Here is a 24,944-nt window from a genome sequence, read left to right on the forward strand (position 1 = left end):
TAAGGCAGACTTTGGGACAGACAACAATCAAAGTGGCCGAGCAGAGGCTGATAGCCAAGTTCGGCACCTGTAGAGATGGACTCAACTGGGACCTTGTGTTCATGTCACACTACAGGTGACCCCAATGCACTACACACTCTCTCTCTCTAACACACACACATACTTACAAACTCACACACTCATGCAGACCCACTCTCAAACACAAACTCTGTCATACGCACACACATACGCCTTCCACACTCACACCCATGCACACCCTCTCACAGGTTTATGCCCCATCACACAAACAGACACACGCATTTACCAAGTTTGCACAAACGCAACCGCACCCTCTCTCATGTGCACTCACACTGACACTCACAACTCATGCACACACTTACTATGTGTCTCTCTGCTGCACGCGCACACATCTATATGATAATGGGATGAATTTGTATTTGCACAATTGTTTTAGCAGATACATCCTATTTTGTTCAAAAAATGCAAAACCTGTAAGCAGTCAATGCAGGCTACAATATTTGTAAATTCCACTTTGGAAATAGAACCAGTCTAACTCCTGATGAAGGGCTTCTACCCAAAACATTGATTCTCTTGTGCCTTGGATGCTGCCTGACCTGCTGTGCTTTTCCAGCACCACACCTTTGACTCTAGATTGGTCTGACTCACACCTTTAAGGCATTGTCTGAGCTGAGATGTCACCTTTTGTTATAAAACCTTAAATTACCTTGAGAATGTGACTTAAAAGAAGTTCTGGGATTTACATATTAAAGATCCAAAAGCAGCAAATCCATTTTGAAATATGAAAGACTTAACAATCTAGGTTTGTTCAATTTATCATTGTATAATTGTAATCTTCTGCTGTAAATTTTGGTGACTGACGGTTCTGTTTCACATCCACCTGATGAAGAAGCAGCGCTTCGAAAGCCAGTGCTTCCAAGCAAACGTGTTGGACTATAACCTGGTGTTGTATCATTATTAACTTTGTCCAATCCAGTCCAACACCGGCTCCTCCAAATCATGGTTTCAGGTGTAATTCGTCCAACAACATCAGTTCTCTCCGCAGATGTTATCGTCTGCTTGACGTGTTAACTTTTGCTTGAGTTTTAGATTTTCTGAACTGTGTTTCATGCAGTAGAGTTAAGGGGAGTTTGGCTCCCCCTATTGTTCCTTCCAGAATCAACCCTTCCTCCGGAGTGAAGGCGCGCCACGTTTATCAAACAAGACCACTTTTTCTCGTCAGGAGGTGAAAAACTTAGCAAATTAACTTCTCCCAGTTCTTCCATCAGACCGAACAGTAATCGGTTCCACAGTTAAACTCTTTGCCTTTTGGGAAAAAAATAAGTATAAACTGGGGTAAAATAGAGACTTTCAGTCCGAAAGCATGCAGCAATCTTTGTTTTGAACAACTGGAAAGGCACGGTTGGATCGCCCGCATTCTGCGCAACTGCGTGAGGTCAGGAGAACTTGCATGCGTGTGGTAACACGTTGAAATGATAGGAAGTGAAGATTGGTGGTAAGGCATTCGGCTTCTGTACTGGGTGAAAGAAACGGAAATATTTTATGTACAGTGCTAACTGCCTTTCAGATCGGGGTCTTGCAGTCATTTCAAGGAATTCTTCCGTGGGTAAGCAGCTGTTTGTCATGAAGATCGAATTTGCCCCTATAAATATCCCTCTGAGGAGAAGGATACAGACGTTTGCTGTTCTCAAGTGGATCTTCACATTTTTGATCTTAGGTAATTTTTTTTTCTTTTTGTAGTAATTTTGATTGGGGAAAAAGGACTTTTTTTATTTAACGGGAGTGATGAGTTGACAAGTGCCGGTTCCAGGCACTTGCCCTAACACGAGATACTCACACAAGTTTGACATGCAGTTGGTTAATTTCTGCACAGAAAAATCCAACAAATGTGACTGAAATGGACACTGCTATTTTAATACACATCCCTCCACCGTCCCCAAATCCACTCCACGTTCCCAAAACCAGTAGATGCTGATTTTAAAACTTCAAACGCTTCCATGAAGAAAAGTGAATTGTCTCAAGTTTACTATTGTTAAATCGATTTCAGGGAGTGCCTCAACAACAAGGTTGTTGCTATAAACAGTGTATTTTGCACTGCGGTGTTAAATGATCGGAGGGTGTCAGATAACTTTCTGGAAATGATCCTTGTTTTTGTTGATGCTTTGGCTCATTCCTGAAGAAGGGCCTGTGCCCGAAACGTCGAATCTCCTGTTCCCTGGATGCTGCCTGACCTGCTGTGCTGTTCCAGCAATAAAGTTTCAACTTTGATCTCCAGCATCTGCAGACCTCACTTTCTCCTTGATGCTTTTAATGTAGAATTAGCTTTTGCAATATCACCCAGCACGGACACAGCTAGGCATGTTGGGTGGTCGGCAGTGTAACGGATATAGGAAGCAAGAGGAAGAGTAGCTTATGGAGTGCATAAGCTTGAATAGGGCGTAAGGGCGTCAAGGAAAGAGGTTAGAGAAAGCCATGTGTTGTTCAGTGGCAGAGCAGGAAGGAATATTGATGAAATAAAGGTTGCTGGACAATGGGAAGGTAGACGACACTAAAGATTGGTCACAATTTTAATTTTAAAAACCCATCAGCGCCTGGAAATCATTATTTAATTTGATTTGTTTTATTACCCGAGGTACAGTGCCTTTACAAGCAGATCGTATTTATACAAGTGCATCAGGATCATAGAACAGAGGGCAAGATACAGAGTTTCAGTCGCCCGGAAGATGCAGAGAGAGAGAGACCAACATTAACAGTAAAGAAGACAGTAATCACTGCAGATGCTGGGAATCAGAGTCAATAGATGTGAGGCTGGCAAAGCACAGCAAGTCAGACAACATTAAAGGAGCAGGAAAGTCAAAGTTTGGGGCAGAACCTTCGTCAGGACTGGGGAGAGGGATGGGTGACCAGAAGTAAATGGAGGGTGTGAGGTTGGAGGGAAGGGTAGGTGGGATGGTGATAGGTGGATGCAGGTAGGGGGTTATTGTGATTGGTCAGCGGAAAGGGTGAAGCAGATAGGTGAGGAAGATGGACAAGTAAGGACAGGTTCAGGGATGTGAGGGGGACGGATAAGGATTGGGGAGGAGGGATTTTGAAGCTGGTGAAGTCAATATTGAAGCCATTGGGCTGTCAGCTCCTCAGGGCAAAATATCAGGTGTTGTTCCTCCAGTTTCCTTTTAGCGTCACTCTGATAGTGGAGGAAGCCAAGGATGGACATGTCACCATGGGAATCAGAGAGGAAATTAAAATGGATGGCAGCTGGAAGGACGGGTTGGTTGATGCATGCAGAGCGCAGATGCTCCGTCAACCGGTCCCCGAGTCTGCGTTTGGTCTCCCCGATACAGAGGAGACTACATCAGGAGCAACGGATACAATAGATCAGGTTGGGTGAAGTGCAGGTGAATCTCTGTCAAATCTGAAAGGATTGTTTGGGGCCTTGGACAGAGGTGAGAGGGGAGGTGTGGGGGCAGGTGTTACACCTCTTGTGGTTGCAGGGAAAGGTACCGGGTGTGGTGGAGAAGTTGATGGAGAGTGTAGAGTTGACGAGGGAGTCCGGAATGGCGCCTGTGGAAAGTGAATGGGGGGGGGGGGGGGGGAAGGAAATATATTTTTGGTGGTGGGGGTCTGATTGTAGCAGGCAGAAATCCACAGTAAAGAACTTCATTCAAAAGTCTGATATCAACGGGCAAGAAGCCTCTTGAATTTGTTTGTATGCGTACAAACTTTTAAATCTTCTGCCGACAGAAGAGAGTAAAACTGGTCTGGGAAGGCTCTTTGATAATATTGTCTGCTTTCCAGAGACAGCGGGAAGTATAGATGAAGCCAGTGCTTGGGAAGCTGGTTTGTGTGATGGACTAGACTGTGTTCACAACTCTCTGTAGTTGGGGCGTAAGCAATGATTTATATTGGTTTTGAGCATTACTGTCTTTGCTTTTTTAACCTCTATATAAACTGAGGATTTCATTTTGAAAACATTAGTCAATTTGTCAGCCACTTCTAAAACAAATTGTAACTAGACCATAATCATTTACTCCTTTCAAACATTTCATTAATTAGTAAATAACATCTTAATACATTACCTTGTAGCTTTCCATATTAAAATCTTAACTGAGGGCAATCTACCCTTTAAAGGAAATAACTTCCATGTACATTGAGTCCTTCACGTCTTCAGGAAATATATATCTATGTATGAAATAATCCAAACAGAAAAAACATTGCAGTAAAAGTTGGAGATCTTAGATGAGTAGAGACAGTAAAATTAGATGGAAATATGTCACATTAGGAGCTAATAACACAAAACTACACCAAGCTGAAAATACATAGGGGAAGCAAAAAAGAAATATTAAGAAGAATAAATACAGACTGACACATAATATAAAGATATAATAAAAGGTAAGGGATTAATATTAGTTATTCAATGTTTTTGAGACCAAATGTTCACCCAATCAATCACTGCTGAAACCATTGCAGTTCTCAAAATATACAAATGGTCTTGATTGGGTATAAAGGATACAATATCAAAATTTGAAGACAGCCTAAATAAAAAGCAGGCTTACTGCGAGGAATGCTGCATGTGACTTCAGGATAATTATATTGGCTCTTGCTCATCTTCATTCCTACTTAGAAAATTTCCTGTGAAAACTAATCATTTACTACTGCTGGGTTTGCTTCAACCTTCACAATACATTTCTGTTTCTCAACTCAAACTCTTCTTATCATATACTTTTGTTATGTTTTATTTATGTTTACTATTTCTCTATGCCATGTGTCAACTTTAGTTCAGTTGGCGAGATGGCTAACCTTTTCAACTTCTCACCTTGCCTGAGGTATGGTGACCCTGAGATTAAACCATTGTCTTTCTCCAATATGAGAGCAGCTCTGTGGTCTGGGGACTCCACCTCTTACCTACGCACTATGCCAGACTGTTCCTAGAGAAAGAGTAGGAGATCAGTCGAACCCACATTGAAAGTTTATATTTTATTTCAAACTTAACTAAAGCTTCATTGGAATTTGCGCAGTAATGATTTTAGGTCTAATGTGGTTTGTGATACGAAGAGCATTCTACATTAGAATTATCTACTAGTAGACTTGGACCTCTTACACTTTACAAGAAAAAATGTCAAGTGTTATAGTGGTGTCCTGATCCATCAATAAATATCATTAAATATAGGTAATCTGAATATTGGGTTATGACTTTGCTGTTCTTGAACTCTTATTGCACAGAAATTGATACCCTTGTTCCCTACATTACAGTAATGACTATATTTCAAAACGACTTTGTTAGCACTTTGGAACAACCCCCATCCACGAAAGGCACTATGCAAGTGTGGGTTCTGGTTTTTATGATAGTATTTAGAAACTGTGATGTGCATTTTAGTATTCTGACCATCAAATAAAAATAACCAATTATCATTTTCACTGAAGATTAACATGTCATATGTATCTCATATTGTGGTTGTAGCAAATGTGAATTAATTATACATTGGTTACAACTTCCTGCCTTCACAGGTCAAATCTGCCTGTTGCTCTTTGGGGTGCTCATCTTGGCTGGTCACTGGTATGTTGTTGCACTTTACTGTGTTTGGTTGTATCTTGACTGGGAGACACCAAATCAGGGTGGAAGAAGGTCAGAGTGGGTCAGAAACTGGACTATCTGGAATTACTTCCGGGACTACTTTCCTATTCATGTAAGTTGGTGTTCAATATCACATCTTGAAGAGAACCATATTTACTGTACTTAACTAGAGGCCCATTATTGTCTGGTAACAGGATTTTAAGAAAAAAAATAGAATTTTGTTTTCAATATGAGCTGGAATTCTTTGGATTTAATAATGTTAAATAAGATAATTAGCCACTTTCCACAAAAGGCCAAAGACAGTTCTCTCTATTTGAGAGGGCAATTGATTACATACAGCTTGAGGAGTACCACTCCATAAGCAAGAAGCCAAGCCTCCACAAACTAGCACATGCTGTTGGGCATGCTGCATTAAATTCTAGCCATCAAGATAACTGACTCTCAAAAGACATAATTTTCAACAGCACAGCGCTCCCTCAGCACTGCATGACTATCAGCTTTGAATTTGTGGTCAAGCCCTGGAGTGAGACTTGAATACTGTGACTCAGGCATATGTGCTACCCATTGAATCATTACTGAGGGATTCATTCAATTTATTCATCCTGATGAAGAGCCTATGCTCAAAACATCGACTCTCCTGCTCCTCAGATGCTGCCTGACTGGCCGTGTGTTTCCAGCACCACACTCTTCGACACTGATCTCCAGCATCTGCAGTCCTCACTTTCTCCTAGGGAAATGGAAAGTCTGACTGAATGTGAATGACATGCCAATTGTTTCATTCTCACATATGGACATCATGGAACTGAATTTTTTTAAAAAATGAAGGGAATGGAGACATTTGTAGGAGTGATCTACAGGCATCTGAACAATATTTTGGACTTTAGGAAATAAGATACAGTATAGTGAGGGGAATTGACCCTGTTCTCTGCAGCGAGCAGTGTAAGTCCAGATGCCGTGTTATCTGTCTGGTGCCAGAGTTCAACATATCAGCTCTGGGCTGGAGAAGAGCTTGCAGTGGGATGGGGGAAGAATCCAGTGGTCATGATCCACATCACATCTGTACCAATGAAACAAGTAGAAGTAGGAAAGAGTTTCTGCTGATTATGAGAAATCAGGTGCAAAAATGAAAAGTAAAACCTCAAAGATAATAATCTCTTAATTACTACCTCAACCACATGCAAATTGCAGTAAGGATGATTAAGATTAGAGAAGTGAATCATGATTCAGACCACTGTGGGAGAAGTGAGTTCTGGTCTGTGGGGCACTGGCACACAAAGTGAAATCTCTAGATATTTCCAAATCAATATATGTTATACAGTTTTGGAACAGGCTGAACTAAAAGCTTGGACTCCTGACTCTACACATGAAACATACTGCATTGGGTGTTCTCATAAACCACATAACTAGAGAAGTAGGGGCTTTAACTAGGACTAATGTTCAGTCTTACAGATGACATGCATTACATGATAATCTATAAATTCATCAGCATATTTTAAGTATATAATGTACACCTTTCTTTTGTAAAGGCACAAAACTTGAAAGTGAATGATTCGGATCCCTCCTTTTGCCAAGTTTCAGTCAAACTGTGGCAGTATTTACAATAAAGGCTGATTATTGTCAGTTCAGTTGTTTTTTTTCTAGTGTTGATTTCTTTTGCTCTCACAGATCCCTGCTAAGTAAATTCCGTTTCGACAACAAGGTCCCAATTGGTTCACTAAAACCTTTATGTAAACAAACCTGCTGCTTTATAGTCTTGTAATGATTCCAGTCCCATACATTAACTGTAATCTGAAGTGCCCAAACTGGTAAGTATTTATTGGGGATTGTTGTAACATGCATGTCTATCCAGTCATGCCCACATCCAAAGAATATATTTTTAAAAACTTAAATGTATGATTCTATGAGTCATCATGGAGTCAGTACTGCTTGTTGGCTGAAAAATCATACCCTGACTGTCTTCAAACAGCACAATTATGCTACTGAAAAGTTGAGTTATCATTGTGAGGCTTAGGCATTCCCAAGGACAATAAAACCAGATAATAATAAATATTTCTTCTCTTTTTGATCACTTTTTATAACAATTTTTAAAATCACACAATACCAGGTTATAGTCCAACAGATTTAATTGGAAGCACTAGCTTTCAGAGCACTGCTCCTTCATCAGCTCGTTGTGGAGTACACAATTGTAAGACACAGAATTTACAGCAAATGTTTACAGTGTGATGTAACTGAAATTATACTTTGAAAAATACCTTGATTGTTTGTTAAGTCTCTCATCTGTCAGAATGAGCATGATAGTTTCATTTCTTCCATATGTAAATCACAAAACTCTTTAAAAGTTACATTCGCAGGTTAACTGTAACAATTGATGTCAGGCCAGATAAGATGTTGAAGCTGTTAGCCCCCTGTGTTCTGTTATCTGTGCCATAATGTTTCGACTGATTCTAATCGAAAAAAATGAGTTAACAAAGTCTTACATGGATTCATGCAGTTTTTGAGTAAAGTACAATGTAACTCTGCAAGTACAAATTCACCCCACAAACATATATGTGTATATGTGCATGTGTATGTGTATGTCTGGGGTGGGGGCTAGTGAGCGTCTGAGAGAGAGAGTGTATATGTGTGTGTCTGTGAGTGTAAAGGGGTCAAAATCTGTGAAAGGGGGCATGTGTGAGAGAGTGTGTGTGTGTGTATAAAGGAGTCTAAATCTGTGAGAGGATGCATGTGTGAGTTTGGGAATGTGTATGTGTATAGGAGTGTCTATAGGAGTGTCTGTGCGTGTATAGGAGTGTCTGTGTGTGTGTATAGTGCAATGGTGGTCACCTGTAATGTGACATGAATCCAAGGTCCCGGTTGAGGCCCTCTCTATGGGCCTCTGTTCGGCCACTTTTTGCTGCTGCCTGTTCCGAAGTCCGCCTTGGAGGATGGTCACCTGAAGGTCTGAGGTCGAATATCCTGGACTAATCAGTAGTTGCAAGGAAAAAGTCACTGCTTTCCCACATTATCAATGCTCTTTTTATGCCTGCATAGAAACAGCAAATTAATACCAATCTGTGATCATTTGTATTTAGCTAGCCAGTGATTCAGGCTGGATTTGAACCAAAGCCCCTGTGATGAAAAATTAATAACTTGCTTGTGCACCGTCACTTTAGCATGTTTTGTTTCCAAGTTTTTTGATCTTTACAATATTACTGTTTTCAAGTTTGACTTTTTATTTCCAAAATAAGTGTAGTCATTTTAGGAAATTGTACTGAAATCTGGAACAAATTTATTTTCTTCATCATCATTTGTTTTTTTTATTGTTCTGAAACATTTACCTATTTCGTTGTTTAAGTATTGTTATTTATAGTTGACATAGATGATTGATTCAGATTTATTTCCAATATAAGCTTGTGAAAACAACGGATCTGGATCCACAATACAACTATCTGTTTGGATATCATCCTCATGGGGTGCTAGTAGCTGGAGCCTTTGGAAACTTTTGCAGTGAAGCTACAGGATTTCAGAAGTTGTTTCCAGGTTTGACCTCATATCTGTGCATACTGCCAGTCTGGTTCAAGCTTCCATTTTACAGGGATTACATCATGTGTGCAGGTAATGCTTTATACGATTGGTTTCATTCACAAAGTTCCAGTTTCATTCCAACCCTGAATTCTTTCACGAATTCAAAGTGCTACTTTAGATTGTAAATCTCATTTTATGCTTTTGTATTCCACAAAAAGTATGTCGAGAGTCATACAGCACGGAAACCCTTCGGGTCCAACACATCCAGGCCAACCAAATTTCCCAAACTAAACTGGTCTCACTTGCATGCATTTGGCCCATATCCTCTAAACATTTCCTATTCATGTACCAATCAAAATGTTCTGCCTGCATTTACCACTTCCTCTGGCAATTCATTCCACATATAAAGCACCCTCTGTATGAAAATGTTGCTCCTCAGGTTCCTTTTAAATCTTTTTCCTGTCACCTTAAAAATATGGCCCTTGGTTTTGAACTCCCCCTCCTACGGAGAAGACCTTTGCTATTCACCTTATCTATGGCCCCCAAGATTTTATAAACCTCTGTAAGGTAATCTACACACCAGTGGAAAAAAGTCCCTGTATATCTGGTCTCTCCATTTAACTCAAATCCTCCAGTCCCAGCAACATCCTCGTAAATCTTTTCTGCATCCTTCCTATAGTAGGAACTCACCAATGTCTTGTACAAAGCCTCAACATGATGCCCCAACTCCAATACTCAGTAGTCTGAGCAATGAAAGCAACTGTGCTAAATGCCTTCTTAACCACCCTTTCCATCTGTAATGCAACTTTCAAAGAACTATGTACTTGAACCCCCTAGGTCTGTCTGTTTGACAAAACTACTCAAGGCCCTACCATTATCTGTATAAGTTCTGCCCTTGTTCATTTTACCAAAATGCGAAACCTCCCATTTATCCAAATTAAACTCCATCTACCACTCCTCAGTCCATTGTCCTAAATGATCAAGGTGCCTTTGTAATCTTAGATAACCTTCTTCACTGTTGTCTATGTGACCAATTGCTGTCATCGCACACTCAGTAACCAAGCCTCTGACATTTTCATTCAAATCATTTAAATAAATGACAAACAGCAGTGGACCCAGCACTGATCCCTGTGAAACACCGCTGGTCACATACCTCCAGTCCAGATAACAACCCTCCATCACCACACTCTGTCTCCTACCATCAAGCCAATTTTGTATCCAATTGACAAGATCTCCCTAAATCCGATGGGATCTAACTTAACTAATCGGTCTAACATACAGAATCTTGTCAAAGGCTTTATTAAAGACCATATAGACAATGTCTACCATTCTGCCCTCACAATCCTTTCACTAATGTCCTCAAAAAACTTTTATTTCCTGATTTAATAAAGTGGCAATTTGAAGTGACCTGAATTTAAAAATCAGACACAGAAATTGAAACTTGAAAATAGCAATTGCTCAGGTGTATTTTAATTAGAAAATGAGCAAAATTTCATCATCGTTGAATCCCCTCCGTGTGGAAGCAAGCCAATTGGCCCATCAAATTGACCCCAACCCTCCAAAGAGCAAACCACCCAGATCCAACACTCTACCCTATCCCTGTCACTCTTTATTTCCCGTGGCCAATTCACCTAACCTGCACAGCCCTGGACACTATGGGCAATTTAGCACAGCCAGTCCACCTAACCATTTGGAACAAGTTAGATGATATAAGCTAAGTGGTGAAATTTACAGGGGTAATTTTAATCCCACAGGATCAGGCAGGTGAGTGAAGAAGGTAGTGTAAAAATTCCAAAAATGGGAAACTTGACTCTAACCAGCTTCCGTAGCAACCACTTCCAGTTTTTTTGAAGTTGAGTGACTCACTGACTGTCCACACAGTCATAGAGATGTGCAGCATGGAAACAGACCCTTTGATCTAACTTGTCCATGCTGACCAGATATCCTAACCTAATGTAGTCCTATTTGCCAGCGTGTGGCCCATATTCCTCTAAACCTTTCTTATTCATGGACCCATCCAGATGCCTTTTAAATGTTGTAATTGTACCAGCCTCCACCACTTCCTCTGGCAGCTCATTCCATAGACTTATAATTTACAATTGAATTGAGTCTCAAATATTTGCTGTACCATACAATTAATGCCAGTAGGTCTCATCTCCTGCAGCTCAGGAAACGTTGCTGTTGAAGGGAAGTGAATGTTTAATGTGATGAGTTTTAATGACTACTCCTTCTAAAGTAAATACAAATTATTGCAGAAGTCACCTGGTATTATGGCACGACAAGTACATTTCTTCAAACATCCTCTTTCCATTTAAAAAAAATCAGTATACACTATCATTTACAGTTACGTTACCCTGTATACACAAGCAACATCTGAAACTGTAATTCTGAAACAAAATTGTTTCTTAATTCTAGTCTATCCCACTTTTACTAATATATGCATATGCATTGCATATATAAATTTAAATTATGTAGGCCTTCTAATGATATTTGTGTGCATTGTTGTTTGCTGTTTACCTGGAATTTGGCTGTTCTTAGGGTTGATGTTCTGTCATTTAGGTGTGCTGTTCCCACGGAAAATGCTGTTGCCTTGATATCTGCTGTTGCTGATCGTTGCTGTTGCTGGAGAATGAGGGACCTCTAGGATTAATAAGTGTTCTGAACTCTGTGCAGTTGGTGACATTAGATCTTCCCCATATGTTGTCTGCAGTGAAGGAGAAGCTTCACTGGTTGTGTGTATATGTCTGCAGTAACAATGTAGCTGGTCATTTTAGTTACCACGTAAGGACGAGGTGGCAGCTGCTCTACACAGGTTCCAAGTTGCCACATTGAGTTGAAAGCATTGAACATTTACACCCTGACAATGCTCAACTCTGGCAATGGTTTGGCAATTTAATCAAAGTGAAATTTAGCTTTCTGTCATTTCATTTTGCCATTCACTCCTGTTACTATATCTGGATATAGTAGTTTTTTTAAAAATTGGAAGTGGAGTTTGGTATGACATTACTTCTTTGAGTGGACTACTTCCTATAGCTTCAATAATTGTATTTCTCCACTCTCGGACTGCCTTGCACAAGTCTGTGCTGGTGTTACTCTTTTTTTTAATGATCCTGTTGGCAATTTTAATGTTAAGATAGTGCATAGTGCTGAATTTCTCAATGACTTGAAGTCCTCACCTGTGAATTGAGGGCCACTGTCACTCATCATGATGTCTGGACTGATATAAACAAAAAGTGTGCTTTCAGGTATTCTGTAATCTCACTGGTAGTCATTATGTTGAATGATCTAATCCCCACTAGTCAGAATAATAGTTGATAGTGACAAGATGATACGTTCCTGCAAGAGTGAAAATGACTACTCCAAGTTTCATCCCTAACCTATTTGGAATGTCATATATCAAGAGGGGCTCTTTAGCTTATTTAGCTTGGAATAACTTCCAAACATTGCACAAGCTGATCTAATTGCTCATGTCTGGCCAGTCGAGCACTAACATTGTCTTCCTCAATCTCGACTCAATTCCTTGATAGCTTGCATGGATATGCTTCAGCTTCTCTTCTCTCATGTTCTGAGTGTTAATGATTCCATTTCCTTTGCACAGGATGTCATCTTGGGCTAACATTTCACTGCTGCATACGGTTTACTCTTCCATGGAAATAGTGTGACCTTGATGGTTTCAGGTCATCCTTTCATTACTCCTTCCTGTAGTATCTTCTCATATAGCTTGATTGATTTAGGCAAGATTCTGCTAGACTCATGACTTCTAGAGAATGTTAGAACTCTTGCTTCTCTTTGAATCTGGAAAAATTCAAAATCCATTTTAGCTACCTAGCCTTCTTCATAGGGAATGCCACACTTGACAGCATGTTGGCAATGTGCATCTGTTTCCCTTGCTTATATTGTCACATTTGGGTTGAAATCTTTGCAAATGAAGTGGCATTCTCATAGATGTTTGAAGCAGACTAAAGTGGGTGAGGAAGATGTTTTGTGCTTGTGGTTAGACACTACTGTCACTTTGTTTCTCACAAACTGGTAACTGATTAACACTTTTACAAGTATAAACAATAGCCAGGCACTCTTACCTGTGTGTAGCATCATTCATTTTGCATTAATGGCTTGGATGTAAATGCAAATGATTGCCATTGCTGTATAAGGTTTGTTCTAGTTCCTGCTTTTCTCACAAATACTGCAAGTCAGTGATCACCTGGGAATGGGAGCTATCATGGATGATCTCTTGGTCTATGAATGTAAAGATACGATGGAAGAAGACATCATAGACTATGATCTAAATTTGACATTGTTCGAACATCATCGCTAACATTTTCATCAACAGCTGTTTGGTTCTAGTGAAAATTGCTTTTGTTCTATACCCCAGTAACACTGTACATCAATGGCTGTGAGCTTGCATAGATCTTTACATTCTGTTGATAAATTTACATGAACTTTGCTGAATAGTTTACAAATCCAACAAAGGGTATGTATACATTGATTGCTATCTCTCTGCTACAACTGTCACGTTGTCAGGATCTAATGTCTATGCATACTTACATATTTGACTAAGGCATTTTCAATTGTGTCTTAGTTTTTGTTGTTCAGCTGTTGGTTCATCTGGTGAGTCCTCTCTAGCAGTCACACAAATTGAGATCATAGTTTGTGATGTCTTCTTCCATCATATCTTTACATTCATAGACCAAGAGATCATCCATGATAGCTTCCATTCCTAGATGATCACTGACTACCTTGTGCTGTACAGAAAGGTGCATCAGACATCCATCAATCATCCTTTTAGGCTTGCTTAGTTTCATTGCAGTTAAACACTGCAAACAAAACGATTCCTCTTCTTATAGTTAGAGCACTGCATTCCCGGTCCTTATCATGCTTGCTTTTCATTTTTGCGGTGTTCCTTGACTATATTTACCTCCTATACTCTGACCTTGCTCTTTCTGCTAGGTGTTCCACAGTTATTTATTAGTAGACACTTCAATCTGTGGTTGTAAGGCCTTCAAAGGTTCTTTAGATTAGATTAGATTAGATTACATTAGATTACTTACAGTGTGGAAACAGGCCCTTCGGTCTAACAAGTCCACACCGACCTGCCGAAGCGCAACCCAACCAATACCCCTACATTTACCCCTTACCTAGCACTACAGGCAATTTAGCATGGCTAATTCATCTGACCTGCACATCTTTGGACTGTGGGAGGAAACCGGAGCACCCGGAGGAAACCCACGCAGACACGGGGAGAACGTGTAAACTCCACACAGTTAGTTGCCTGAGGCAGGAATTGAACCCGGGTCTCTGGCGCTGTGAGGCAGCAGTGCTAACCACTGTGCCACCGTGCCGCCCACTAGCCTGGCTTTTCTGCCATTCAAGTTGGATCTATAATGCAATACAACTTGTAGTACTCTTTTCCCAACACTGATAACAGAGTTGATACTCTTGTTTGTTCAGGGTTGTTATTCAAATCTGTAGCCAAGTCATAATTTTGCCAATAAGACTGATAGAAATTCTAATTACCTACCTTAACGCCTTTCATTTTTGAAGAACTGAGAATAGAATATTCACAGCCATCCTGACCAAACTGGAATTCATTGTTACAGTCTGCTGTCCTAGTATTCTTGCAGGTTCTTACAGAAGCTGGCTGTTTTGCAATTCTGAAATCCACATAACTTTGCTGTTTAATGTAACGTGCTTTCATAGCTGTTCATTCCATGAAGTGAAATTGAGTTGCAGCAAAGATTACATGATTATGGCAAGCCGCAATATACAACTTACAAATATACTTCTCCAAAGTGAGAAAAGCTGGATTCAACAGGAGTATCTCCTTCGTGCCCCCCAAGATAAAATTGTTTCCCATGTAATCAGGACCATCTCTTCCAATGATCTATCCATGGCCCTTCACAATCTCTGATGACCTCCATGATCTGTCCGCAGCTTTTTACACCTTTTCAGCTATTAATCGAACAAGCAGAGTGCTGACCCAAATCTTCTCTATGGTCTCCAACTGCATTTTGACTTTGCAATTAGCCTGTCCAGCATCCGATTTCAAAGCTCCTTGGATGCTGCTTGAACTGCTGTGCTCTTCCAGCACCACTAATCCAAAATCTGGTTTCCAGCATCTGCAGTCATTGTTTTTACCTGTCCAGCATCCAGGCAGCCTTTCAATATAGTTGGCTGCCAACTGGGAAATGGAGCTTGAAAATCTAAATCAAGTTTTGCTATCAAATTCAGGAGGTTCTCTGTGTGTTTCAATCACTATGTCTGTCTCACATCCCTGACTCTCTCCCCCCCCCCCCCCCCCCCGCCCCAACTCTGTCACCAATGCCCATCTTCAATCATGCCACTTATGAAAAGTGTGGGAAATTGTGCTGAAAGTACATTGAAGTTGCAGTGATTGATACTTTTGAAGTTTCTGCTAAAATTTATTTGCATAATGACATGTAAAATGTTCCACAAACCAGCAGCATATACCAATGAAATAATGTTTTCTCTTTCCATTAAATTACATTCCTTGTTTTATTGATGAGTGTTTGTTAATAGAATTTGTCACCACAAATATGCATTTTTAATGAAGATACCCAAACCTTCATCAGCAAGTAAGCAGATTTAAAATCAGTGAAAATAATTTAACAAAAATGACTTATAGTATTAGTTTTACTGTTTTACACTGGCTACTTTAAATATCAATATTCCAATCAATAGGATTATGGCTGATTCAACTCATCATGATCATTTTCCTGCCTTTTTTTGCATAACCCTTGATTCTCCTACTGTTCAAGAGTCTATCTATCTCAGCCTTAAGAGTCTTCTAGTTCTGAAAAAGAATCACATTGGACTTGAAATATTAACTCTGATGCTCCACAGATGTCCTGTCAGATTTGCTAAGCTTCCTTTCATTTTAGCATCCACAGTATCTTATTACATTTAAATATTTTTTGATATGGGTACATGTTTCGAATGTGCCTACTTGTGCTATTGCCCAAATGCCCATTGGCGCAATATGAAATCCCTCCCCCTCAAATCAGTGCAAGAGGGAATGGACAGTTTTGTAATCGGGTCTGATACAATCAAATTAAATCTTGAATCAGCATAGAAGATGACAGGAAACAGGATCTTATGCAAGTAAAACCAAAAATATTGCAGATGCTCAAATCTAGAAAAAATGATAAATCCTGAAGAAACACATCCGATTTAGCAGCTTCAGTAGAGAGAAAAATACAGTTAATGCTTCAAGTCCAAAGAGTGTTACAAAGAAGAGTCTTTGGAATCAAAATGTTAGAGATGGAAATGTGTTGCTGGAAAAGCGCAGCAGGTCAGGCAGCATCTAGGGAACAGGAGAATCTTCAAAATGTTAGTTCTGTTTCTCTCTCCATAGATGCTGCCAGATGAGTCTCTCTGGAACTTGCCGTTTTTATTTTTGAATGAGTACATGATGATTTTTGTCAGAGTACTTCTGTGTTTTAAATTCCTCATCCTTTGCACTCATTTGGTCAGTTCCTCTAAAACTGTACTAGAATCTAGATGCAAAACTAATGGAAACAAGCAGAAACTATTCTGTAGCATTTTATGTCCCCAGTATATCATGCATATATCATTTATTGTAGATCTGATGTTTAGGCATCTTTCTGGATTACAATGGAGACATTTATTTTATTCATCCTCAATAAACTGTAAGCCTTTATTTCTATCTTGTTGTAGGTCTTGTCTCATGTGTGAAGAGAAGTGTTTCTCACGTTCTGAGTAGGAAGGGAGGCGGGAATGTGGCTGTCATTGTGATAGGCGGTGCTGAGGAATCTCTGGCTGCCAGACCTGGAGCACTAACTTTGAAAATCCTTAACAGGAAAGGTTTTATTAAACTGGCCATAAAACATGGGTATGTAAATGTTTAACATTGGAAATACTGTCCTTTTGAAAATGTTAAGCTTCTGATGCATGTATTGTCAAAAATAAACTGTTAATGATGTCAATTTCTGGCTCAGCTCCTCCAAAAATGTGGAATCTTGATAAAATATAATTCCAAACATTCGGTAACCCTCCCTTGCCTTGCATACATGGTAATATTTCATTTGTGTGCCTAGAAATATGGTGGGAAAGGTGTGAGGGGGCAATCACAGCCACATGGGGCATCTGGTTTGCATCTAAAGCTGGTATACACATAATTTCTAGCAGGCACTGGTGTTTAGAATCCAGGAGCAGCAACAGTTGCTGATTTTGTTAGAACATACAAAATAGCAATGGGAGTAGGCCCTATGGCACTTGCATCTGCCGTCTTTTTATGTAAGGTCATGGTTAAGCTTTATTAACTCGACATTGCCACCCATTTCCCTAGCTCTCCTAAATGACCAAAGATTATCTATCTCACTCTTCAAAATAGTTTGTGCCATGCTTAAAAAGAGCTACAATTTATTTTCTTAAATAGACTCTGTTCTCCAAAAGGGTGAGATAAAATAGAGACAAGCATGAGCTTCTTAATCATAAAAGTACTAATTTGATGTTTTGCTACAGGTAGAATGAAAAAGATGAATTCAAGGTTAATTTAGTCATTAAAGAACATGTCCAATTGTTATGGGGAATAATAGAGTTCAGTTCCTCAACTTTACTTTGTGCATTTTGTATTAGACTAAACTTCAAAGAATGAAGCCTGAATTTGTTGCAAATTTCAGGGCACATCTGGTTCCAGTCTTTTCCTTTGGGGAAAATGAACTCTTTAATCAGGTAAACAATCCAAAAGGATCACTTCTTCGGAGAATGCAGGAAATATTAAGGAAGATTGCAGGATTTACGTTGCCATTGTTCCATGCCAGGGGTGTCTTCCAGTACACCTTTGGTCTGTTACCATATAGGAAGCCTATTTACACCATAGGTAAGGAAAATCAGAAAATATTATCTACTCAAGTTATCTAAGTCTTTTCAATGCACAGGCAGGGTGTATGATAAACCAGTGATTACACACATTTTTTTGAATGTCTGGAGAGATTGTGATGGTCTTCTAAATAATGTTTGGTCATATCTGTGCTAAGAAAGTACTTGACGAGATTGCTTCTGCAGCATTTAGTCAGTCACATCACTGCTAACAATAAAACTCATTTTGTTTTGATAAGAAGTCATTGACCAGAAATGTTAACTCTATTTCTCTGCACAGATACTGGCTGACCTGCTGAGTATTTCCCACATTTTTAAAAATTGCAGCTATGCGAAATAAAACAATGTCATTCTTGGAATGTGGAAGTCATTTATCAGACATAGTATAAGGAGTCAGATGGTGTTACTCATTGCAAAATTCTCTGCCTGTGATCTACTGTTATTGTACAGTATTTATATGACCAATCCAGTTCAGTAACTGATCACTGGTAAATCCCAGGATATTGGGAAATTCAGTGATGGCAATGCCATTGAATGTCAAGGGAAATAGTTGGATTCGCTCTTGTTGGAGATGGTCACCACTTAAAGCTTATGTAATGAGAACCTTACTTGTTACTTATCAGCCCCCCCAAGCTTGGATGTCATACGGATCTTGCTGCATTTTGAACTCAGACCATTTTATTAGGCAAAACTGAGGACTGCAGATACTGGAGAATAGAGTCGAGAGTGGGGTGCTGGAAAAGCACAGCAGGTCAGGCTGCATCCGAGCAGGAGAATTGACATTTCAGGCAAAAGCCCTTAATCAGGAATGAGGCTGAGGGGGTGGAGAGATAAATGGGAGGGGGGGTGGTGGAGCCGAAGGGTAGGTAGCTAAGAGTGCGATAATGGGTAATGGTGATAGGTCGGAGAGGAGGGTGGACCAGATAGGTGGGAAAGAAGTTGGACAGGTAGGACAGGTCATGAGGGCAATGCTGAGTTGGAAGATCTGAACTGGGATAAGGGAAATGAGGAAAGTGGTGAAATCCACATTGATGCAGTGGATTTCAAACATCTTCCTTTGTACGAAGTAGGGCTGCAACAAGCAGAATTTTTCCCCAATTCCTAGTCAGTTCAACTTTTCTAGGTCTCCTTGATGACATGGTCAAGCATTGCCTTGACATTGAGGGCAGTCACTCTCATTTGAGTTGTACTATTTTGTCCTTATTTGGACCAAGGCTGCAAAGAGGTTAGGAACTGAATGGCTTGATGGAACCCAACTAGACCAATGAGCAGGTTATTGTTGACTAATTGCCACTTGATAACACTGACGATGATGGCATTTTAGGGGAGGCAATGGCCTAGTGGTCCTGAGACCCCCATAATGTCCTGGGGACATAGGGTTGAATTCCACAGCAGGTGGGGAATTTGAATTCAATTTAAAAACTGGAACTAAGCTGGGACTTTCAGGAGAAGACCAAGATGAATCATCAACTCATCACCTTTGGCTGAAGGTTACTAATATTTCAGCCTTCGGTACAATTACAATGTTTAAAAGACATTTGGATAGATACATGAATAGGAAAGGTTTGGAAGGATATAGGCCAGGAGCAAGCAGGTGGGACTAGTTTATTTGGGATTATGATCAGCATGGACTGGTTGGACCAAAGGGTCTGTTTCCGTGCTATATGACTTTATGACCCTAAGACTGTTGAGGGTGGGGATAATAGGTAGGGTGGGGGTAATGATGGGCCATGAGGTTACAGGTTGTGGTTGAATACATTTCTGTTGCTGCCAATGATCCACATTGCCTCATGGATGCCATCTTGAGTTGCTAAGTCTATTCAAACCCTATTCATTCAGCACAGTTGTAGTGTCATACAATACCATGAAGGATATCCTTAATGTGAAGATAGGAATTTGTCTCCACAATATTTACTCTTTCCAACTGTCATGACCAGGTGCAATTGGTGAGGGTGAGGTCAAGTGCACCTATTTCTCTTGTTGGCTCCCTCAGCAATTTCTGCAGGCCCAGAGTATGAGCTTTTTCTTTTCATCTTCAAGTTTTAAATGCTACTACCAAAGCACTTTTGATATCCAGAGTACATTTTGTCCCCTTTCCACCCTCACTGAGTTCTCCAATTTGTGTTCAACATAAAGGAGAACTGATTCATCAATGTAGTGGGAAGTATTTTCTATGTATACATGTGTGTCTTCATCTCATACCCAGAGATAATATTGACAGTGCTCTTGACTATGTCTTTGATATAGAATGAAATGCTTTGCAGGGGTCTAATGTGGCTTTGAGTATTTGAATGGCAACAATGGCTGGGATTCACTCCAGGCTTCATTGGTTTACTTGACCATAAAATTTGCAATGTTACCTCACAGCAATTTTGAGAATTTCCATAATTTGTTGGATGAATGGAATCATAATATGCAAGCCTTGTGTAAACAACAATTGGTAGTCAGGCTCCCACTATGTTTTATGAAATGCTATTTAATCTTTCAAGACCAGAGGCAGCATTTGATACTTTATAAAGCTCATTTGCAGTGGTAGTAAAATGTTATTAGAGGTTTTTTTTTAAATAAAGTTTCTTTTATTTTTCCTATTTGTGTTTCATGCAATGCAATTTGTTTTGCTTTACTTTCTGTAACTGCTTTTTACCTAGCTCACTCTATTTACTACTCTAACATCTATCTTAACTTCTGTATCATTAATACTTATTGGTTAAGGAGATGGATTGCTTGTCTCCTTGTCTGCCAATATCACAAATCTGTGTCGAACTTGCAGTGTTATTAACATTTCGCTCATCCAGCAATTTGAAGGACAAAACATTTTTGAAGCAATGTTTGAAGGAAAAAATGTAACTAACTGAATATGTGACATGATGTGCTGTGCAACCTGTAAAATCTAGGCCAGTCTCATGTATAAGAATAACTAATCTTTTATTTCTGCTCCGAAAACACGACAAAAAACTTGCTTATTAATTTTGTTTCCCTATTCTCGCAGTGGCCTTCTTAGAGCACACATGTATTGAGGAAAATTTCTTCACTGTCCTATATGTTTAGAATTATATTTAGTACTGTTAACTGGCGTAAATGGAGAGCTAAGGTTAGGTGAATAGAAAATAGCAGTCGGTCATTTAGTGCTTAACTTTGAGAGTGCTCCAACTGTAGTGGGCTAGGTTCTGTTTCCTGAGATAAGCAGCTGATGTCCCTCTCTTTTTGTTTAGCTTGACAGCTCTTACAGAAGTCAATGTCACAGGACACATGTCGAATGGCCTTACCTGCAATCCTGAAACCAATCAATGAATGACTCATGGCAAAGAAACAAAGCATTTTTAAAACTTCCACTTTTGTGCAGCTAGAAACAGGATTAGTGCTTTCACTAAACAGCTCTCTAGCATTTATTAGGTCCCTCTTGACTATACCACCCTTAACCATTGCCTCCAAATGTTGGGTCTACTTCATGTGTAAGACAACAAATTCCCAGCCTTCTCATGTGATGTGCTACCTTCAGCCACTACTTTGTACACACAGCTAACCAACCACATGCAAATGAAAACCAGGCGATAAAATGACAATATGTTTTATCAATTGCATCGGTTTCTATGCCTTTATTAATGATTCACCGACTCATCCCATCCAGACCATCTATAACTTTCTTTATCCTGCTGTAGCGAACAGGGGAAAAATGGACCTGACTTCTAGATTGATCACTATAAAATCAAAACAAGTATATTAAAAAAAACAATACTACACCTGCAAAATAATAATAATAAATCAGCTCCAAACTCATATGAAAGCTTATATCATTGGCCTAGATCTTAGTTTGCAGATAGCTGGAGACCAGACGTAATGAAAAAGATCTGTGTCAATATTCCTCTGAAATGCTGTCACTCTGCACTAATTGCCTAGGTAGTTTAAACTTCCAATGGCAGTTATCAAGTGACTGGAACTCTCTAAGAATGTCCCCATCTGTAAGTTAATGTTACAGTCTTCAGAAAGATCCAATTTACTTACCTTAATAGTTAGCCAGGAAATGTTAAACTATTAAAATCTGCTCTAACTACTGGCTAATATAAAACTGACCCTTCAATCACTCACACTGACAACTTCCCTGCTGCTCGTCACTCAACCTTCCCTTCCAATTCCCAGCCCTTGGCTAACCCCAAGCCTCTGTGGACCCAACCTGACTTTCTCCATCCTCCCATGCACTGCATTCTGGAGTTGTCCTGAGACTTGTTCTCCTTGCCTCAATCCACTAACATTTCTCCAACCTGATTTACTAGATTTCAACCCATCTACACACTTGCCTATACAAGACATTATGATTGGAAATATGCAATCGTATAAGATTAAGGCCATGGCCTGATTTACTCTGTTTATCCTACACTACTAGCATTCAGCTGAATTAAAGGTACAATGCACCGACTGAGGCCTTCAGCATCAGATATTGAGCCCAGGAATGCAGAAGAGTGGCACAGGGTGAAAAGTAAGCACAAGAGCTGCAATCCTATAGTGTCGAAGACTGGAGCGATGCAGCCTAATAGGATTACTGCTCTTGGAAGATGTGGGCCATTTGTTTCGTAACAATTGAAGAGGTTCCAAATTATAAATTTAAAAATCCCCTTAATATTATACTAATTCTACTATATTCCCAGTAAACTTTCTGAAAGTTGCAGAAAAATGAAAGAATGTGGAAAGTGCAAGAAATGGGTTGTAAATTCATGAGTAACACTTTGCTGTGTTTGTTTTACAGTAGGAAAACCAATAATTGTACAGCAAAACCACACACCGTCAACTGAAGAGATTGAAGCACTACACAAAAAGTATACCGATGCATTAAATAAATTATTTGAAGAACACAAAGTTCAGTATGGTATTCCAGAAAAAGATCATCTCCTTTTCACTTGACTTTTAGCTTTGAACGTCTGAATTCATACAAAGGAGATGGTCATACTATAGGCTGTAATTTTAACTTTGGAAGATACGTACTTAACAATAGATGAATATTCAATAATGATTTGATTTCTGGACTCTTATAATCATACTTGGAAAGTTGGTCTGTGACACTTGAAATGTTCAACTTCAGTGATAAACACTGATGCAGAAGCAGTCGTGTAATGTGTGGCTCGACAGAACAGCTAATGTACTGCACATGGCAATTAAATGATCTGTCTATTTAGAAGTTCAATCCAATTGAATTTGGCATGTGCTAAGTGAGCCTAGTATTTTCAACAAACCGTCAGCTGATTTAGAGATTTCAAAAGTTGTACCAGAAAACCTTATACATTGGAATTATTTTAAGATCAAATTGCCCCAAGATATTAACTATAAATCATGGAGAAGGGCTTAGCATTGCCAAAGTATCTCTTCAAACTCGCCTAAGGTACCAACAGTAAAAAAGCATCAAAATATTGACAACACAGCTGTAACCACTATAAAATGTTTTGCCAATTGTGAAAACAAAATATCTAAATGTTTATCATGGAATCTTATAATACAACCGCTAAAGAACCTCAATAAAAGAACATTAGTGTATATTGTTTGTTTCTCACTGTAATCTTTTAAATCTGAAAATTACAATCCAAAGATCTGGCTTATATTTTTAAATGTATCATATTCCTATTAATGACTGGAGTTTGTTTGTGTTTTTTAAAGAAAATTAAGTATTTTTTGAAAAAAAATGGTGGGGGAGAGAGAATGAGAGCACAAAAATAAATAATTAGTAACTGATGAATGAGTTAACAATATATACATTTTTAAAATCACAGGTTTTGTTTGTGTTTTTCTTAATTCTAAGAATCATTAACTATTCTTCTAAGGACCCAATCTGGTCAGGTCCTGTAACCAAACAAAACTGATTGAGTTTGTTTTTTCTTCAAATAAACCAAACAGATTTAAATTTTTCTACGGAAAATAGTTTTTTGGTACCACAGAATATACTTCCTTCCTCTATCAAAGTAGCTTGTCGAGATCAAGTAATTTCACTAATAAATATAATTTCAAAAGTCTTTGGAATTTATACATACACCTTTAGATTACTGGTTTATTATCTTAGCTCTTTTATGTATAATGTAGTCTTGGAGAATCTTGTTATTGTGAGGCAAAATTAGTTAAAATGGATTGCGAAATGTTAGACACTTGCTTAAAAATGTGTCCATTTAACATGGTTTAAAGGAAAGTTATTGGTTGGATTTTTTTTGATATTCTCACTCTTTTAAAAAAATTAGCATCCACATTCACACCTGAAAGTTGCATCTTCAAGGGTACTGCCAGCACAATAAGCTATTTTGTTGTCAAGTAAATGGAACTACAAAAAGTACCAAAGGTCTACTAGCTAAATATAAAATCTGCTCAAAATTAATCAATTTTAGGATACATTTGTGCTTCATGATTTTGTGTATCATCAGCATTTAACGCATTCTTGTTTATCTCAGTCAACTGCTTACATTGGACAAATAGCATTATTTGGCAATGCATAAACCTAAATTTTTAAACTGGTGTTTCATAAAAAGTATTATAAAAATGCAAGTCATTCATTGCACTCTGCGATGTTGGAATATGCAATATGGTTGAAATTTGTCTATCATAGTCTTAGTCTGAATACATATACCATTCAAAACAAAGTAAATGATTGTGTACATCATCAGTATTTAAAGCATCCTTGTTTATCCCAGTCAACTGCCTACATTGGACAAATAGCACTATTTGGCAATGCACAAACTCAATTTTAAAAAGCATAATAAAAAATGCAAGTTGTTCATTGCTGTTTGTGACATTGGAATATGCAATATGGTTGAAATTTGTCTATCATAGTTTTAGATTTAAAAAGTCAAAAAGATTCAATGTCTGAATGCATATACCATTCAAAATAAAGTAATTGATAGTACAAATTGAAATAATTAACTATGTTGTAATAGCCACATGAATGAGTTCACAAAGTTAGAAATCACACGACACCAGGTTAGAGTCCAACAGGTTTATTTGGAAGCACTAGGTTTCATAG

General features: G+C 38.9%; 1 protein-coding gene and 1 long non-coding RNA gene across 3 annotated transcripts in view; one reads left to right on the forward strand and one right to left on the reverse strand.

Annotated features, from left to right (window-relative positions):
* Positions 1–22,849, forward strand: part of LOC122555851 (2-acylglycerol O-acyltransferase 1-like) — a 40,274-nt gene extending 17,425 nt beyond the window's left edge. Inside the window, exons 2-7 of one of the 2 annotated variants that reach the window (XM_043702057.1) lie at positions 1,586–1,735; positions 5,524–5,702; positions 8,980–9,184; positions 16,790–16,964; positions 17,755–17,954; positions 22,695–22,849. In XM_043702057.1, coding sequence (XP_043557992.1) covers positions 1,586–1,735; positions 5,524–5,702; positions 8,980–9,184; positions 16,790–16,964; positions 17,755–17,954; positions 22,695–22,849 — 1,064 coding nt within the window. Of the gene's footprint in view, positions 1–1,256; positions 1,736–5,523; positions 5,703–8,979; positions 9,185–16,789; positions 16,965–17,754; positions 17,955–22,694 lie in introns of those variants that run through there. The other variant, XM_043702056.1, reaches the window with a different exon arrangement.
* On the reverse strand, positions 1,251–5,508 carry LOC122555852. The gene is made up of 3 exons (XR_006313374.1): positions 4,832–5,508; positions 4,095–4,197; positions 1,251–1,323 (listed from the first exon to the last, which is right to left on the reverse strand). It is a non-coding gene; the product is annotated as an uncharacterized LOC122555852 (long non-coding RNA).
* Positions 22,850–24,944: the final 2,095 nt, after the last annotated feature.

This window comes from Chiloscyllium plagiosum, chromosome 13 (assembly GCF_004010195.1).
Source record: "Chiloscyllium plagiosum isolate BGI_BamShark_2017 chromosome 13, ASM401019v2, whole genome shotgun sequence".
NCBI lineage: Eukaryota > Metazoa > Chordata > Chondrichthyes > Orectolobiformes > Hemiscylliidae > Chiloscyllium > Chiloscyllium plagiosum.